Source organism: Photinus pyralis, unplaced genomic scaffold (assembly GCF_008802855.1).
Source record: "Photinus pyralis isolate 1611_PpyrPB1 unplaced genomic scaffold, Ppyr1.3 Ppyr1.4_LG3a, whole genome shotgun sequence".
Classification (NCBI taxonomy): domain Eukaryota; kingdom Metazoa; phylum Arthropoda; class Insecta; order Coleoptera; family Lampyridae; genus Photinus; species Photinus pyralis.
This window is the reverse complement of record NW_022170509.1, coordinates 21382597-21402441: the sequence shown is the minus strand read 5'-3', so window position 1 is coordinate 21402441 and position 19845 is coordinate 21382597. Positions and strand designations below refer to the sequence as shown.

Below are 19845 nucleotides of genomic sequence, written 5' to 3'. Positions count from 1 at the left end.
ACTGAAAAGCTTATTCGCAAAAATCCATTGTAAATGTCCATTTGGGCGGCTTCCACCGCTTTTTTGTATGTCATTATTTTTAATAACAACAGGCTAACAACACAATTTTAAATAATTTCTCCCACTCCAAATGAAAAATACCATTTTTACGGTAACAACAATATTTTAATCCGTAAACAAGTACAAGTAGTTTACTTAAACAGTAAGAAAATAATTCCTCAATGCTTCTCATGAAACAAAATAGACACAAATAACACAATAACAGACGTAGAATAGCGTACGTAATTGGCGTTTAACATCTAAGAGAACAAATGGCATTTAGTTGAATGAAGCTTACAGGCACAGAAAGTTAATCTTAGGGGAGAACGATAAGGGGACATTTTTTATTATGACAATTTTAATTGGGCACAAAAAGGAATGGCGTGGTAATATATCTCTATAATATCCACGAGTTTCCTTCCATGCGCACCGCCAAAATTTATCAGCTAGGTAACTTATTTGAAAACAGCTTATGATGTGGTAAACCGTGTAGGAAATAAAGATATCGGTTATTTACTACGGTTAATAAATGATATTTGTTACAAAAACACAGGCAATTCTTTTAGTCACTTGTACTAAATTCAACTGTTATCTCGACATCCGCAAACGTCGGTTTTAAACACTCGGCTGCAGTAAAAAACAATGTGCGGCAGGTTAAATTGTCAGAAAAGTCCGTTTATTTCAAATCGCCACCAAAACTTTAATACAAAACATTTTAAACCCCTAAAACTTATTTATTACTATTATTGAAGAATTAAGTGCATGGAAGGCCAATTTATTGTGAACATATTATAATACAAATTAAAAGATGTTAATCGACATCGTTTTCCATATTGCACCTTTTGTAGCCATCCTAGCACAAACTCCTCGCAAGGTTGAATGGTCAGTATGAAGTAATTGACTGGTACCTTTGCATCCTTTTGTTCCTTCCAGCTTAGCCCATTAATTTTTTGTTCCGTGTTGATAGCTTCGTTATTTTTCCTTGTCTTTTGCTATAAAATCCTCTTGAAGCGTGGCCTGACACCGATACCCTTAAAAATCTTTGCAATTAGTTATACCGTAGCGTAGGTGATGCGTTTACTTTATCGAAATGTTTTCAGAACTTTATCCGTCTGTCCATGGTGACCAACAGACTTGAACTTATAAGGAGTAATATTGTCAGCAGGTGGTAAGGATTTAGGAAGCACGATCACGACCTGGTATTTTCCGGACAAGGTAAGATATGCCTTATTGGTTCTGGGGATGCCTTTTGGTTTTGTTACAAACTTAAAGAGCGCAAGTACCATGAGACAGCCATCCCCAAATAGACCACGCTTTCCGTATTCCGATAAGATAATCGTACGTAATGAAGAGATGAGACAGTAGTTTTCTATTATCATTTCTTTTTTAGAGAAAACTAGGTACCTATCCTTATTTTTAAGTGGAAAAATGGTTATGAAAATAGCACAAAGGGTGTCAATAAAATGAAGGGTGCAATACTTAAAACAATCGAATTCGTGCTGACATGCCTGTTTTCAAATTCGTTTAGTTTTCTTTTTTAAGGCACGTCATCAAAGTAGACCTTTACACATATACCTATACTCCATACATTGTGCGGTGTGCAGGCCACTAAAGCTAAACTGCATTACGGAAAATATGATGAGGTTTTATAAAGGCAAGTTGGGTTTGGTAGAGTGCATTGAATCTGAAATCTGAAATACAAAGCTCGAGATTGGTGTTCTAAATGTAACACAACGGGCTTTGCTAGTTCCTTTAACCGAACACATTGCGACTTGTAATTTTCGATGGTTCTGATTTTGAATATATGAAACAAGCGAAAAAGAAATGCAAGACGAATAGAAGTATTTTGCTATAATATAATCGTATTGTTTGCGTATATTGCACTCTGCAAAATATAAATCGACTAAAGGACTAAAAAGACACGACAGCTAATGAAGAATAACATTTCAATTACATTCGGTTGCTACAGATAAAGGGGTTGGGGATAGATTGAATAAGCGAAAAAGACCTAGGTTGACATTATTGTTTTGTTGAGATAACGAATATTGTGATGTTTCCATCATGAACAAAGTATAACATAAAAACGAAAGAAATTTTTTATATATTTAGATACATGATATACCTACGCAGATCATATATTTTTTATGGAAAGTAGACTGCCTCTTGGGTATCACAAAGATGTTGTGGCAATGTATATTGGGTTGTCAGTTCACTTATAAAGTTACTTCTCATGACAATTTTAAAAAGAAGTTGACAAGCAACATATGTTACTCCTTTGTTAGACGTTTGCGAGTTGTCGCCTTTTACGTTAAACTTTAAAAAAAATCCTGAATGAATGAAAATGCCACGAGTTTCTTTCTCTGCAGATATTGATTCTCAAGTGCAAATCATAGAAACACATAGGACGCTGTTAATGTTCCAGCTTTAAACAAAATTTATGGTTCAATATAGGGTATAACCTGCTTTATATTTACGTAAGAGCTAAACGTTCCGTGATTCTCGTACAACTTTTAAGTGTTTTCAGAAATAAATTTCAGATTTAAACTCTTGCAATGTAAAGGAAATTAGTTTTATTGTAGAAAACAGCAGCTAGAGGCAAAGGAAATGTTTTGAAACGGAAATCAATGGCTACGGCGGTCACCATACAAACACATGTATAAAACGTCAACATCTCTAACCACAAATCATATTTTCTGATAAGTGAACGTTTAGAACAACTTTTAATACATAAATAAAGTGATCTTCAAGTGGGCTTTCGAAAAGTACAGTTACTGACTGAATTATACATTAGTCACACATATAACAGAGTCTCCAATGATGAAAAAACCAATTGTGTTAAGCAAGTACGGTTCGGTAATATGACAATTGGACATTGGACATGTTTTTCCATTTGAAGTGCCGCGATATTCTTGCAGAACGTATTTTAATCTGTTGTTTATCCCCGCTTCTGCTACTGTATGGTCTCGTGACCAGTGAGTGTTGGTACCTCAGGCACACTTTACCACAACCTTTTAGCGGGTATCATATGCAAAAACTATAGGCCCAAACATTTTACGCTATAATGTCACCCGCTCGATCAGAGCGTAGCTGCGTATAGGACATGAGTTCTTGTGAAGAAAACCTACATTTGAATGAATGGTAATCCTTCAGAGAGTACTACCTACTCCCTTAAATCGTCAACATTGCGTTATAGTGAATATTTCACGATGTTACTGCAGCGAACCTCGAGAAGAAATTAGCCACGACTGGCCAAGGGGAGCGGATCTTCTAGCGAAAGCTGATATAGTGTTGGGCGCCAATTTAAACAAGTCACAGCAATTGAATAAATAAAAATACAAACTAAAAGTGAAATAAGAATACGAGCTTTGTAGATCCTCAAGCACTGGTGGGCATAATACTCTTCGCTTGGGAAAGAACGATATACATATACATATGATATGTAATTGCATAAAACAATAAATAAATTGACAATTCGGATCAAGGTTACTAAAAGTACTTAAGGTTATTAAACGCGATTCTTTGGTCAGAATGATCACAAATATTTTAGAAACATAGCGAGGATAAATTGTGCACAATTTTACTCCCACGATTTTTTCAGTATCTTTTCTGATTGTTGTGCGTTTAGTTTTACTCGACAACTTGTACTACTACACAAGGGTGTACTAAGTATATCACAACAAACCACAACTTTTTGACATCTTTTCTTGTCTCCATTTTGTTTCACTAAATCATTTCCGCAGAAGATGTTTTCCATCATATTTCATATTTTCAGCTGCTATATATTAGTTTTGGCCAACAGTTTTGTTATTTTTCATTTTTTATGTGATCTGATATTTCTTGCTTCTTCTATGTCGCTTAAATCATTTTTTGTTCCGTGTCTTCCTCATTAAGACGTCTCGAAAGCATTCTTTCCATGTTATTTTCATTTGTACATATTCTCCTAATAATTTATTTCCCTTTCTTATCCTTTATAGGTTTAGTGTGTCTGATCTATAAGATGTTCTTTTCGTTCAGCTCTTTATAAAATTTCCTTCCGTTTTTATATTAACCCGAAATGTTTAACTTTTCGTTTTGTGTTTTTCGGTGTCTCTGCATTTTTCATACCACCATATGATTCTTTTCATACGCATCACTCGTAAAAATCTTATCTCGTATTTAATACGAGATTCACTTAATTTTTTTGTGAAAAGGAGAAATTCTCTACCCACGCTACTTATTTCTGTTCAAGGATATCACATTTGCTTTTTACTATTTCGGTGGTCATTTCGGTTAGTTTAATGGACATCGACAGTCTCATCTGAAACGTTACCTTTTATCCTGCCTTTTATATCTTTTGTACTGAAAGAGTTACCTATGCGAATAAAATAATAGTCTTGCTATCATATACATCGTATTTCTTTATTTGTAATAAAAAGTTTTAGAAAACTGTCAAGTTGAGATACATTATTCATAAAGCACTAAAGCTGAAACACTCTTCTAAATAGCTTGAAACTGAACAGTTTTATGTAGTAATAGCCTCATTTTTAAACTGGCACCTATGACACCTACAAATACTTAACGCTTTGCAAACTAATAGGACAATTACTTACATCTTCCGTTAATTTTTCTACCGATGAGACAACTTAGCGTACAAATTTCGATTCGTAAGTATCGTTACTATGTTTTAATAAATAGTTTGAGGAGACTTATTTGTGTATCGAAATTACAGTACAGCGTTCTAACAAAAGGATCCACTTTCGCTTCCTTTATTTCACTCTGAAAAACTTAAGACAAATTGAGTTTGATGATCGAGATCAGCGAATTCAATTGAATTCAAAACGTTGCTCTCGGAGTTCTACATTGTAGGGGTTGATATGAGATAAGCGTCCAACTGTCCTTCTCCATCGATAAAGAAATTCAATTCCGATTGCTTTTTGTGATATATAGCTGGTCCCCTTGCGTACCTACATATGAAAGAAAATAATGAATCACCCTTAAATGTTACGACCATTTTTATGTACCTATGTCCATGCCATTTTCTAGATATGTACCCATTACATTAAACTGTTTCCTACTCTCGCGAATAAAAACAGTGGTATGAAGTACATAAGAGTGTCTGTCATTGCCATATAAAATACCTAACTTGATTTGTTAATTAGCAGCATCGTTGCTCTCAACGAATGAAACTATTTTCTACTTGATTAGACATCGCGGTGAAGAGCAATTTCAGGCTGTCGAGATATTGGGTGTCGATTAACAAATATCCCAAAAATGCGACGTGGAACCAAGACTCGAAACGCAATAACTATAAGGGGAGGATAGTATAATGAAGATGTTTCTACTGGCGCCCGACGCCTTGCTGTCTTGTCTTGGCACACTAGTCATATTATATTAGAAAGTTATAGACTGCTGAAATTATTGCTTTTACACGACATAAAGTCGGTCGAATACTTCTCAAAGCGTCTTGGTGCTGCATCCTTCTCCCATGCATTACTTGCTTAAAGGTTGACAAAGTTGTGGGTACTTTATGGAAGTGAAATGGACAAAAAATTTGGTATACCCTTGAGAGGCTGAAGTCACGTAAATGTTACCTGTTAATTTTTGTTAGATATATCGTATCGTTACACAATTTCTAAGAGCAAAGGCTTATGGGTAGAATTCTTTGTCATGTGAATCCGAACGTTATGCTATTGACAATTAGTAATGCAGAAACATATGAATTGGCAGATATTGTGCATGCCCTCCAAGGGTTAAACTTGCAATACAAAATGCATCAACGTCAAGCAATGGCATTGGGAATCGTTGAGCACATCTCTATAATTAATCTAATGCTGCAATCAATCAGCAACAATGACATATTCTGTGAATGCGCGCATCGATTATTAGGCAGTTTGCAAAGGATATCGATGTAAAGCACACAATTGGGGAATTCGTTGGTTCATACAAATTAAATCTGATTTAGTTTTTAATTATCTTTGATTTGTTAGACATTTATTCCTATCCACGAAATATATAACTAGGTACAAAATTAATTAAAATGTAATCCAAATATCTGCCACAATGAGGTTGTGCATACAATGTCTAAAAATAAAATTGCAAACAATTATTACGGTGGGTGTTACATTTTATGTAATCATTGTTTGATTAAGCGTATCGACTGAACATGATAAAGAGGTATTACGCGTACCCTGACTGCAATAGTAATTTTTCGTGGATACATTGCACTACAGATTTTCCGAAGAGGAAATTTATAACGGTAGAAATTGATTGCAGATTACTCTCCCATATAATCACGTAGTCGCAATAAATTAAACGCACTCCAAGTTGCGATACAATTTTTCAAATAACGTCTACATGTGTACTAAACGATTATTGTTACACATTCCAATAAAATTACGGCATGTTGCCAAACTCGTGAGCATTTTACAATTGGTTCCAACTTAGTGCATATGGTTTATAGCAAAGGAAAAGTGATTGCTCAAATTAGCGGGTAGGTACACATTGCGAAATACTATAACAGATTTTTACTATACTACGCCGAGTACGAAATTGCATAAATAACAATTAGAAGACAGGTTCTTTTAAAATACCACGTAACAAAAAACGTAAGTATAACTCGCTTGCTCTTGGACAACTTATATTTAATAGTTAGTACCTGTAGATACATAATCCTAATATATTAAAATAATGTTATGGGAATTGGGAAGCATATAGGTACTATCGTAATTTAATTACCGGACTGTATGTATGGTCCACGTATTGACCAAAGAGATTACACGAGAATTCAAAAGATCCAGAATATGTATGTGGAATACGTAAGATGACAGTGATACATTTAAGCTAACGAACTTGAAATGGCTAAATATGTGTAATGGTAGATTGTTATGCATTCCGCTTGTTTGTTCCATAATTTGGCTGAACATGTTACTCTCTGGGCTTGTACCAATGAACGTATTACTATTATTATAATCCGCCGGTGCGATTTAGTTTCGCTCCAATAAAAATCACTAACATGAAGAGTATAGCATGTTACATAAAATAAGTACCTACTTTTCCAATACTTTTCAAATCTGCAATAAAAGATGAGGTGTTCCAGTTAAACAAACGTAAATTTAATTCGCCACGGGTGATCAGAACTATTTTAGAAACATAGCGATGATAATTGGACTAAAGAAGGAAAACACTTCAAACAACCCCCGCAATTTTTTTTATTAATAAGAGTTATAATTCATATATCGAATTTAAAACAATCATTCCGGGAGTTGTTTGAAGAGTTTTCCTTCCCTCTATGTTGTGTTTGTGTATATTCACATTGACCAGTCATTATGAATAATCCCCAATTAATTACTTTGACCGTAACATATACAGTACCAGGTCTTTACTAATTTTCCCAATTAATTGTTCTTGTCCATCTTGTTTATTGAAGGGTTGAGTGGTAGAGCAGACGGGACAATTTGATAGCTCTAGTCTCGGTTGTTCCTTTTTTAATACATGAGTTAAACTGTGACTTATATAACTCAATAAGTGTCATTATTATTATTAATATATAACACAAAAAATCCAGTAAAAATAGTGATTTGGACAAATGCGTATACAAGCTTCAAATGTAGCCCAGACAATAAATACGATTGGTCACATGTGTAAATAGTAGCACCTCATTTGATTTGCAAATATTGTATAATGTGTATTATATACACATTGAAATGGCAAGTAATGAGGATGAGGTCAGTGGTTCATTTTTGGATCGAAATGTCTTTACAACGTTACCAGTAAGGAAGCACCGATCTTTATCAACCCTTTATGAACAATTCCAAGAGATCTTGCAAACTGTTTGGTATAATAAAAATCCAAATAAATCAACGGAAATTTCGCATATTAATGTTTCATTAATGAATATGTAATGAGTACTGAATCATCTGCGTTTTGTGTGAAATGTTACAGCAAAGCATCCATGTGCCCATGAACAAGTAAAAGTCCGGATCGATTCTTATTTACCCACACTTCAACAGCGCGATATACGTTCTGAAATATTTACCAAAGTGTGAATTAATAAGCAAAACTATAGTGATGAAATAAAACCTACTGTGTGTTAAGGTGCAATAGTACGTAGACTTGATGCAATTAGCATGAAAAATTACTCAATTGCTTTTTTTATTTGTAACACAAATACTGCAAAACAAAAAACAATTGATTATACTGTATAGACTTGGCCAATGCGTTGGTGCTTTATATTAGATGGGTTACGGTTCTAACAAGAAGTAATTGAACATTGTTCAGAATACAGTGTGTAATGCGAAATACCCACCTCAATGGAAGTAATTAAAGTTGCAGTTTTCGTAAAAAGATATTCCCCATTGGAAGTTTGAGACAGGTATTGGAAGAACTACTGCAGGTGGAACAGCTCGCTGATTGTGCCATAGAAAGTGTAATATTATAAAAAGCTCATCGACTTACGTAATTCTACTGTGCTCTGTGCCTAAGGTGTATTTATATCCACATGTGCTTGAAATAGAATTAAATTTAGTGTATACGTTAGATTATGAACTATTGCATTTCATATGACAGGAGTAGCCTTAAAAATGTCGATTACTAAATAATCAAGACTATGTATACGTGTTCCATAACATTCAATTGAATGTGAATTAGTAGGGATGAGATTTAAAAACGTCATACGCAAAAACAACACAGTTTCCCGGTAATTAATTACGGAATTAGTAGCATAATCCATAAATGCTGATAAGTAAATTAGCATTGTACGTTGGGAATGATATGGGAGAGACATATATTAGCTAACCGGTTTGTAAGGTATTATCTTGTCGAACACGGTTTTCAGAGAAGCGAAATTTCTGTTTGGATTTAGAATAAGGCAATTTTGCTCAAATTTCAATAAGATTTGAATACGCAGATACATCAATTTTATGCTAATAAAAAATTTATAATTCCCAACTGAATATTGCAATCTGTATCAAGCTAGAACCATTTTATGGAAGCTTTTATAAAATATTCCTTTCTGTTTCTACTCAATGCTTTTCGCGAAACTATTTCTGAGATTAAAACAAAAGGAAAAAAGAATTTCCATAATTTACCAACTGCATTTGTAATATGTTTACAATCGTAATTAGCAATAAATTGCGAATCCCACTGCGCCGAGTTCTTACCACAAAAGTTTAGAATTGGATAGATAAAGAAATCCTTTGAGGTTTAAAAGAATACAGTAAATAAACACGTCTACAGTCTTAATTGTTTTGTTGCTAAGCGACTATATCTTCAGAATATTGTTCTATTCCACCCGTGCGAACAAGCAAATAAATAGACACAAAAAAACGCAGTTCAGCGATGAAATAATTGAATTCCTTTTTTCTTATTTTCCGATTTCTAGATACGAGAACACCTATAATTACTATTTAATAGCAGCAACACTCTATCATTGTTTTTAATTATTTTTTAGTTTCATTAACTTTATACCCGTTATTGACATTTTCGCAGTTACGAAAAAATAAAAAGCCTTTCCATTATTTCGTAGTAATTCATCCTTAGTTACCTAATCTGGTGTAATCGAGTACCTCCATCCTTGACTCTCGTCAATAAATTACCATATTTTGGATATGCATTATCACATTTTGCCCCCTAGTAATCTACTTTGGAGTAGGAATAGGTTTTTACAGTCGACCTAAACCTAGTGTGCTTATAGAAAGGTTGTTAACGAAGCACAAGTTTGTCCCAAATCTATCCAAAATACATAGCGCATGCTTTCAAAATATTGGTAAATCTCAGTCTTAAAACACCTTGAGAGAAATTGTTTTGTTGAAATACAGCAATTAAAGTCCTATTCTCATTTTATCTTAAAAGGATTGTCCCCATTCCTAACTTTGCATTATAATCCCTAATTCATCAATCAAAATAAGAAAATATTGCTGTGGATTGTAAAGACTACGAAGTTACCACTGGAGCATGAAATTGCATAGAGAATAGATTCTGTATACGACTAAAAGTTGACAACTTGCTAAATAACAAACTTGTGTTAATAATTAAACCTGTTAAACAATGAAAGTGTGCACTCATAGTTATTCAGAGTACTTACACCTCACTTCACACCTTCTGCTGCACATTAATATCAATTTTATAAAGACAAACGAGATGAATTTTTAAACTTTCTATACTCGGGAGGCAACTAAATTCACGTTAGATAAAAAGTTGAATCCCCGATTACAGCGTATATATTTTCACAAAAAACTTCCTCCCAGTTTTGTTTACATCGAAGAAAAAGCATACCCTGCAGTGTAGAAGCTAATTAGAATTAAATTTCAATTGAAGGTTAAATGAAATATCAGTTGCTTTTGACAACGTCTCTAATTTCTTTCATGTTCCATTTCAATATAATTATCCACATGACAAATCAAATTGTTTTCGACTGTAAAAAGGTACAGCATACCTACCAGGTTAGGCATCCAAATACGTACATAAAATTACAAACATGTCAGGCTCATAAAAAGTAATAAAGCATATTGTCAATTTTGATGTAGGTAACCTTGTTAGGGGGTCTCATAAAATTACGCTTGTCAAGCTTAGCCGCAATTGCAAAATCGGAAAGGTGTATTCGAGAGAAATCACATTCTGAAATTGTTAATATAATTTATTTTACTTTGCTTTATCTGATAGCGAACATTTTGAATACAAACAAAAATTGGAGATTGGTTTACCAGTGGGTCACCACAAAAAAATTGTTTAGAAGGCTAATATATAAGATTATCACACTTAAATAGTTTAGACTTCACCATTCGCGGTGTAAAAAGTATTGTAGCGAATATTCCACAAATCCCGATACACATAGAGGCGCCATGAAAGATTAGTCATCGGCGGTAAATAACCAAGGCAGATGTGACGCAGTCTTTCCCAGAAATATAACCTTCTAGAATATTCGGGAGCGTTCGAGAACTTTCTAGTAAGAAAGGCGTTTGCTATATACGAATTGCGTTTCAGTCAGTTCCAATTTCAACATCGATGTAATAAATAATTCGCGCTTTATAAATTGTGAGTGATGCATAATATTTTAACGATTATAAATTAATTCATTTCAAGACTGTTCAATTTTTATTGTTAATCAATTGTAAATAAAGGACATAATTAAATTTACGTTACACTAATGTGCGTGAAGAATAAATTAATAGAGCATGGATTCTTTTAAAGTTCATTTCACTAGTAAGATTGTTAAACCAAAGGAAGTCGCCATAGACCTCACTTCAAGTAAAAAAGTAAAAGTACCTCTATTTTCATACACTTTTTAAAGTAATTTTGACCACCAGGAAAGCGTCGCAATGAACCTTATACACTATTAAATTAACTGCCGTCATTTGTGCTAATAGCTCGATATAATATTTGTAATCTGTACTTTCTTTTCAACGTTCCCGGTTGTCAAAAAGAACTTCATTCTTTTATATCCAAAGGCCTTTTTAGCTTCGAAAGGTTGACGCTGTCGCAAATAACAATAGAGTTGTAGGACTCTATTATTATCCCATGCAATTATACACAACAAACAAAATAAAGAACGCCGCCATTCATACAGTAAGCGTGTGCTTGACAATTCATACTTCATTTTTGTTTTATATTTTAAGGTTCGATACCGCAAAATTATTTTAAGGTAATTGTAATTTGTATATGATACCCGTTAGTCTAGTCTAGAAACGTTAGCAAAAGACGGTAATTAGCAATAGCAATGAATTGTTGCTTCGCACATAGTACCTTCAATTCGTGATGCTATTTAACATACTAAACGTTATGACTGGTATGCGCTAAAGCCACCACTTTGTAGTGGATAGGTTAGTTAGTGCTCCACATTTTGGTGAAGACTTGGATCTGTTTGGTCAAACTAGCAGCAAATCCTCAACCGGAATTCACTATTATTTGTAGATTGAAACTGAAACATTTTTGGCGTGGTGTTTTTAAATTAGATCAAGTTTTGGCGTGAGAGACTTGTGATAAAAGTAAATGCAGGAGTCACACATAGCTTTTAGTCTCTCGCGCCTTTGGCTCTTTTTAATTACTCCTCTTCATTTTCAATATAGGAAATGAATTTATACTTATACCGTGAATTTCGTATCCAAATTCTGGTAATTAATATACGACGCAATTTAATAATTTCGCATGCATGTACGTTGAGAAATTCATACCCATAATATAGAAAACGAATAAGGGTGAATAGTTGACAAAGTATTTCTTATAAATTATTGTGATGCTGAGAGTGTATTACTATTACGTACCTAATGGTTTTGCTAAGTTAGAAACCTGGTTTCAAGCTCCACTGACCTCCCATTACTTGCAATCTGGCATTAATAAATTTCTAATAAGTTTTGTTCACTCTCCCGTACCATATTTATTATACATCCAATATAATCTGAAAAATATGACGTAGAAGGATGCAGTTCATGCAGTGGGGGTCAAAATATACATTGTGTACTGAGCACATTAATATTGAAGCCTTCGATACATTATAGGTTTTTTCAAATTTTCATGTACCTATAAGCTCAAACGCAGAAAAGCGCCACTATTCCACTATGCGAATGAAACTGTATTTATTACAGCATGTTAACAATTTTTTCTTACAGGGTAAGAGTATACAAAGATTCTCGATCAAGGGAACTCTATACTAAGGGCTAAGTTTTACGGTTCTGATAAGAACACAAACTAAAGTACGCTCGCAACATTTTATCTTTAAATGATTCTGATGGATTCCCGAAGAAATGGGTGAAGTTACCGCTCCTTACAATTCTAAAGAAATGCATGTTGGTTCTTTTGTAAAGTACTTTCAATAAATTAAATACTATACCACAATTGTCATGGGGAAACGATAAATTCAAATAGGTAGGCTGGAAAATTGTAGGCACACCAATTATTTTATAGATCTATTACGCCCTATTCAATATTGCGTAAGAATCTGATTAACTTACCTACCTAAATATTTTATTGTAAGGTACAATTTATTTTGAGCGGCTGACGCCACATTATGCGAAAAATTAACATTTTTCCTATTGGAAGGTGTCGTTAACGCAGATATCCGCAACGGATTTCTTTTAAATTTCTTATTCCCGAATAAACCTCGGGGGATTTATTTTCTGCTGTGCTACACACATTCCTAAAGGAAGCTGATTTCTACTAGCGGTATCCCCTTTGTTGTACCTGAGGGAGATTCACTATGGATACGTTCAGGAAAATAACCCACGAGACAACTTTTTTACTATTCAACACACTTACAAACCCCTTGATTATTTTATATAATGTGTATCACAAGTAGCTAGAAAAGTATACGTATCATCATGTATGCAATACAAGCTAAACATTCATATACACTTCAAACTTGGAATAACAATAAGGGGATGGTAATAATAATGTTTATCTGCAATGAAAAATATAAACTGAGACGAGACAGAAGTAAGACGAAGGAAAAAGAGGGACATTATAAATGCTTACTCCAAAAAAAATGTACAAATTGGAGATACTAAAAAGTATACTAAAGTTTTTATTGCACTTTACTTTTGTCGTCAACTCCTAATGCAAAAGAACATTATACCTACATTTTGCGGAGTTACATACGTTTTATTTCCTGATAAAAGTCGGTGTTAATTTCCTGATTTTGTTTAGAATCATTTTTGCTAAATCTACTTTTTACGGGGAAAAGGAAATGTCGGCGGCGACTGCTATCTGCTTTCCGAAAACGAAAGAAGTTGTAATTCAAATGTCGTTAACGAGCTCAATTTGTCACGTAAAGGTGGATAAAAACAACTTTCAAGCCGCACAGATTACCAAGATTCCATAAAACTGCCGACTATTATACGTTTACTGAAATGGTTGGCATATTATCGCAATTAGTGTTATACCCTTATTCGTCACGTAAATGACGTTTAAACGTCAATTTTCACACAAGATCAAAACTGGAGTGTATACAGGCAAACACATCAGGGGTGTGTGTTTGTTTTTTCCTCCTAGACGAAACGTAGAGTATACCTAACCATGTTTGTGGTATAGATATCATATTACAATATAAGAGCCGTGACAGATTCAAACGTTTACTCCGTTTATACATTGGAGGAAATTGCCAAATTCAAAATCAAATAAATTGCAAACCCATCAACTTTTTGTTTGCCAAATAATGAGTAATTGATTCAGGAGTAACAATTAGGGAAGAGTTATCTGAATTCAGATAAACAGACAGAGCGACAAAGTAAAAAAAATTATTAAAGTCCTCGTGTGAGATCGAAGGGACTTCAGCGCACTTTTATGTGGCAGATTAGTTTTATTAGTCCGTTTTGACTCCACCATCAATAAGATCTTGTCGAAGGCTACCACATTCACTTTGATGTCCGTACCCGCTTCCCACTTCCCGTGTATCCGCAATTCACATTTATAGTTTTGACTCCACCATCTGTACCACTTCCGCTGTCCCTTTCACTCGCAATTTGAGTTTGAAGATTTGACTCCACCATCAGTAAAATATTGTTGGGAGCAGAGCTGGGCAGAAGTATTTGAATACTAAATACTTTTACGTCCAGCACAAGCGAATACTAGATACAGATACATTGAAAAGTATTGATAAGTATTCAAATACTTTAGAATGTATTCGAATACTATAAAAAGTATTCGAATACTTTGAAAAGTATTTCATTATCTTACTTTGAAAAGTAAAAAGTATTCAAATACTTGTCACTCAAATACATTAAAAATTTAAAATAGACTAGATAAAAGGCTTAATACTACTAAACAAGTTGTAAACTTCAGCATAGCATGGATTAAAGCGCATTTTTGGTAATGCAGGTCAGTATTTATTAGCGAAGTTATGAAAATTATCGATCTCACGAGTAATTTTGGCTGCGTTTAAATAATTAATTGTATTTAATTTCAATTCACCGGTACGTCTTCATTTGTAAAACAAATCAACAAAGTAAAATAATAAGTTTAACTGTACGCTATCTTAACGGTAAAATTATAGCCACCTCCGAACCCATATCGAAATTATTTTCTTCAATTATTCTACTACAAGTAAGAACTCAAAAAGGACTAGTGCCTGCACATCTACAACTAAGCAGGAAGCTTTATTGAAAATTATGAAGTCTGCTAGCTATTGTAGTTGTGGAGATCTAACGCGGACAGCCGGCCTCCGAGCAATAACGAAATAAATAGCTATTTTTCAAAAATGCGCTAAAATTAAGTTATACTTTGTATGGGGTTAGCTTTTTTTATATTTCTATTGTTATATACAAATTTAAGGGGAGTAAAAGCGTATTATTATTATATAGGAGGTACCTACCAGGACCTTTCTTATACCAGTTATATCCTTAAGAATACGTGTACCAGTTTTCACAGCGATCGTACGTCGTGCACATGATACGTACGCCTTTCTTAAATTAATCCTAGCGATTTTGGAACAGATCCATTTTTGACCATCCGTTTGTCCGTGTGCATGATAACTTGTTTAGAAACGTGCGATCGCTTTGAAAATTGGTACATATGGTCTTAAGGATATAAGAAAGGTCCCTATTGTTTTTAAGTTACGTAGACTATCGAGTTCGGTATTCAGATGTATCAGATTTTTATATTTGATTTTGTGACAATGGAAACTTTCCCTAAACATTTCTAAGTTGTTCTCAAATATTTGAATAACTTAAAAGTACTGACTTTTTTTGAGGCCGGAAAAAAATTCTCTGAGATCGACCGGGAAAAAACATTTTCCTATAGAATTTGACCCGTAGAATCCATAATTTCAAACAGTTTGAAGATTGGGCTACTAGATCAAAAGTTACAGCCCTTTGAATTTGTTTTCGAAATTTGTTTTTTATCCATAACTATTTATTGAGAGGTCTAATCGAAAACGTACGAATTGTTTTGGATTCTACGCACCAAAATTAATAAGAAAAAGTGTTTTCCCGAGAAATTTTGGTGTAGTCGATTTTTGGTAAAAAGGGAAGGTAATACACTCCCTTTTTTTGAGGCCCGAAAAAAAAATTGTCTCAGATTGGCCCGAAGAAAAATTGTCTCAGATTGACCCGGAAAAAATTTTTTTCTTATAGAATGTGGCCTGTAGAATCCATAATGTCAAACAGTTCCAAGATTGGGCTACTAGTTCAAAAGTTACAGCCCTTTGAATTTTTTTTCGAAATTGGTTTCTAGTCTATAACTTTTGATTGAGAAATCTGATCGAAAAAGTACGAATTGTTTTGGATTCTACGCACCAAAATTAATAAGAAAAAGTGTTTTCCCGAGAAATTTTGGTGTAGTCGATTTTTGGTAAAAAAGGAAGGTTGTACACTGCCTTTTTTTGAGGCCCGCAAAAAAAATTGTCTGAGATCGACCGGGAAAAACATTTTCCTATAGAATTTGGCCCATAGAATCCATAATTTCAAACAGTTTGAAAATTGGGCTACTAGATCAAAAGTTACAGCCCTTGGATTTTTTTTCGAAATTTGTTTTTTGTCCATAACTATTTATTGAGAGGTTTAATCGAAAACGTACGAATTGTTTTGGATACTACGCACCAAAATTAATAAGAAAAAGTGTGTTCTCGAGAAATTTTGGTGTAGTTGATTTTTGGTGAAAAAGGAAGGTTGTACACTCACTGCCTTTTTTTGAGGCCCGCAAAAAAAATTGTCTCAGATCGACCCGGAAAAGAAATTTTCTTATAGAATGTGGTCTGTAGAATCCATAATTTCAAACAGTTCCAAGATTGGGCTACTATTTCAAAAGTTACAGCCCTTTGAATTTTCTTTCGAAATTGGTTTCTAGTCTATAACTTTTGATTGAGAAGTCTGATCGAAAAAGTACAAATTGTTTTTGATTCTACGCACCAAAATTAATAAGAAAAAGTGTTTTCCCGGGAAACTATGCGAAGTATTCGAATACATCTCAAAGTATTCAAATACCTTGCGAAGTATTCGAATACTAAATATTTGTGAAAGTATTTGAGTTACAAATACAAATACTGCTTCCATAAAAGTATTTAATTACAAAGTATTTGAATGCTTTAAAGGATTTGAATGGTAGTAGATACACCCCATACATGTGTAAAATCCAACCCAATCTTGACTCGGACTAATAAGAAAATATGAAATTTTAAGTCAATCATTTAGTCATTTATATTAAGGTTGATGTCTCACTCCCGTTTCATGTAAATTTTAAATGCACGAACGATAAAAGGGAAAGGTTGAACTTTAATCCTATTTAGCTTCAAGCCATAGGGTGGCAATTTTGAGCGACCAATTATTATAATCCTTTGCTACTTTTCATGCCGTAAATCTCTTAGGGAATTACGAAAATTACCTTACATTAATCAATTGCAGGTGGCGCGTTCATTCATTGCGATTTCACCGTTTTATTTAATCATATTGAAAATATGTAAGTCTTTAATTTATAACGGCCCTATCAAACATTTTCAATAAAACCATAGTTTTAAGTTAGAGAGAAGTCCATCCTCTTTCGTGTAATCCAGAGCTGAGGAAATTAAGGATCAAGTTAGTAAAATGTCAACCCCTTGCTTTCAAATAAAGTCAAGCACTTACACTATAAAGTAGGGAAACAAAAACTACAATCGCTCTTTTTTAAAATTCCAAAGGTGCTTCGACCATAACTAAAACATGACCCGTACGTCATTTGTTTGTCGTATTTTAAATAAAATGGCAATAGCTCTTTGGGAATTATCGTCACAAATGTACTGTTTTATATAAATAACTAGAGACCCCTCTCCAAAATGATCTTTAAATGAATTACATTAACATGTATTATTTTGTTTATACCTAGCCACTTAAAGCATTCTGTAAATCAACAATTAAGGTAGTGCGAATACAAGGCTTTTGTCATACACAGACGTTCGCTGTGGATGATACTGTTTTAGAACTATAACCGCAACTTCAAGCACGAGAAGCTTATTTTACTTTGCAAAGAGAATTCGTTTGAATAGTCTAAATATCTGGTACCTAACTAAAAGGGATCTCGCAAAATAAAACGCGGAATTGTTGGTGAGTCTCACAAGTTGTAAGGAAGATAAACGTATATATGTCGTAGTCTTTTAATGAAATCCGTCATTTCACGAAAAGCCTAGTCATTTATATGAAACTGTGGCACAGTGTACTTTCCAGGGCCAAGCGATTGGATTCCGTTCCCATTGGAAATCGATAAATGGTATCCTTATCGATCTAGAAGGGGAAGGGAAATTACCCCACACGTACAAATTTTCAGCGTTTCACTAAATGACTAGGCCTCGGACTAGGCGTTTCGTGAAATGACGGATTTCACTAAAAGACTACGACATATATACCTGGAATAAGCGTATGTATAAAAAAAATTAAATTAACGTGTACTAACTTTTATGAGAATTGTCTTTACGTTTATGATGATGTATCAGAATATGATGCGATATAGTTAGTCCTTCAAAATATATTTCAACTGTGTGGTTCTCGGAAAAAAAATGGTATAGTATCTTTGTACAGATTTGATAACATAAAGGTAAATTTCAAATATCTAATTCCTAAAATTGCATTTTAAGTAAGATTTTTAGATTTTGTAAACATATTTGGCTAAATGGCATAGTTTTCCTGTAACAATTCTAAAAAATTAAGAGTTTCTCACCCTCTTTCCCCCATTCCTCCATTCTAAAATTTCGGTTTGAGCCAATGGTCATCTGTTTCAAGTAGTTTGCTTTAGTCAGTCATTAGTCATAACAAAGCAGACAATAAATAGGTACCTATACTTAAATATTCTGCATTGAGAGAGTGGGAGGAGGGGGAGTCAGATTTTTTTAGACAAAAAATGTTGTACTCCCTTTTAACTGGACATCTTTTTGTGTAAAATATTAGTGCAGTTTTGGTGAAATCAAATCATCTTCAAAGGTGTTTTTTTGTCAAACGTAAAATGTGAATCAACTTTGAGGTTCTGTTTTACTGGTAAGAGAATTTTATGCTCGACAAAGAAAAGTAACCACACCTTTTGTTATAAAGAATGTAGTTTTCTTGTAAAATGCCAAAATCTAAAAAAATACACTTTTAGGAATGGCTTCCCTCCCCCCTTCAGAGAGGGTGGATGGCACCCCTTCTAAAAACGTTTCTTTTGGTCCAATATAATTATAATCATGCAAAGTGGTTTGCTTTATTCATCAAACGCGCATTTTCCGGTTTCCCACTTGTAGGGCTAGGACTATCAGTAAAAGGGTCACGTCAAGGTATTTTGTATTGCATTTTGTTTTTGCATAAGACAGTGATGGTGATGTAAAGAAAGCGATGCTGTTCGTTGCTTTTTTGATAGGTATTCTTCCGTGCGTATGCACACTACAAAGCAAGGCTTTTCACTCACTAATTTATGTGTAAATGTAAAATTAGGGTTAACACAAAAAATGGATCACTGAGTGCGTCACTGATGATTACCAACACGATATCACTATAGACCAAGTCAATAAAAATGGTGAAATTCATAAACAGCGTATGTCGAAGAACCAAATTTGGAATCGGTGATATAAAAATTCTTATACGCATTTCGTTTTATATTTTTATAACAGCAACATGGTCATATAACAACAAATTTGCTTGTAAAATGATCAATGCCAACCACTAACAGGTTTTACAGTTTTACTTGGTCAATAAAAAACCAATTTGGTGATATTAGTTTGGCAGCCATAATGTGCATTGTGCCTTGATTTCATATCGAGTAATATCGTCTTTAGCCCTTGGCTGAGAGTTTATAATTGCTATTCGTAGCATACGAAAACAGTAAAACATTACGTTTTTTAATTCGCTACATAATTAGACAGAAGCAAAATGCAAGAAGAAGCATCAAGCGGTTATTGTACTAATG

At 33.8% G+C, this 19845-nt stretch overlaps 1 protein-coding gene across 4 annotated transcripts in view; it reads right to left on the bottom strand.

Moving 5' to 3' along the window:
• The window catches only part of LOC116165621 (furin-like protease 1), a 55592-nt gene that overhangs the window by 8301 nt on the left and 27446 nt on the right, over positions 1-19845 (bottom strand). Inside the window, exon 1 of one of the 4 annotated variants that reach the window (XM_031480211.1) lies at positions 6206-6325. The exons of 1 other annotated variant lie outside the window; for it this stretch is intronic. In XM_031480211.1, coding sequence (XP_031336071.1) covers positions 6206-6238 — 33 coding nt within the window. In that variant the 5' untranslated portion in view covers positions 6239-6325. Of the gene's footprint in view, positions 1-6205; positions 6326-19845 lie in introns of those variants that run through there. 2 more of the 4 variants (XM_031480212.1, XM_031480214.1) reach the window with 2 other exon arrangements.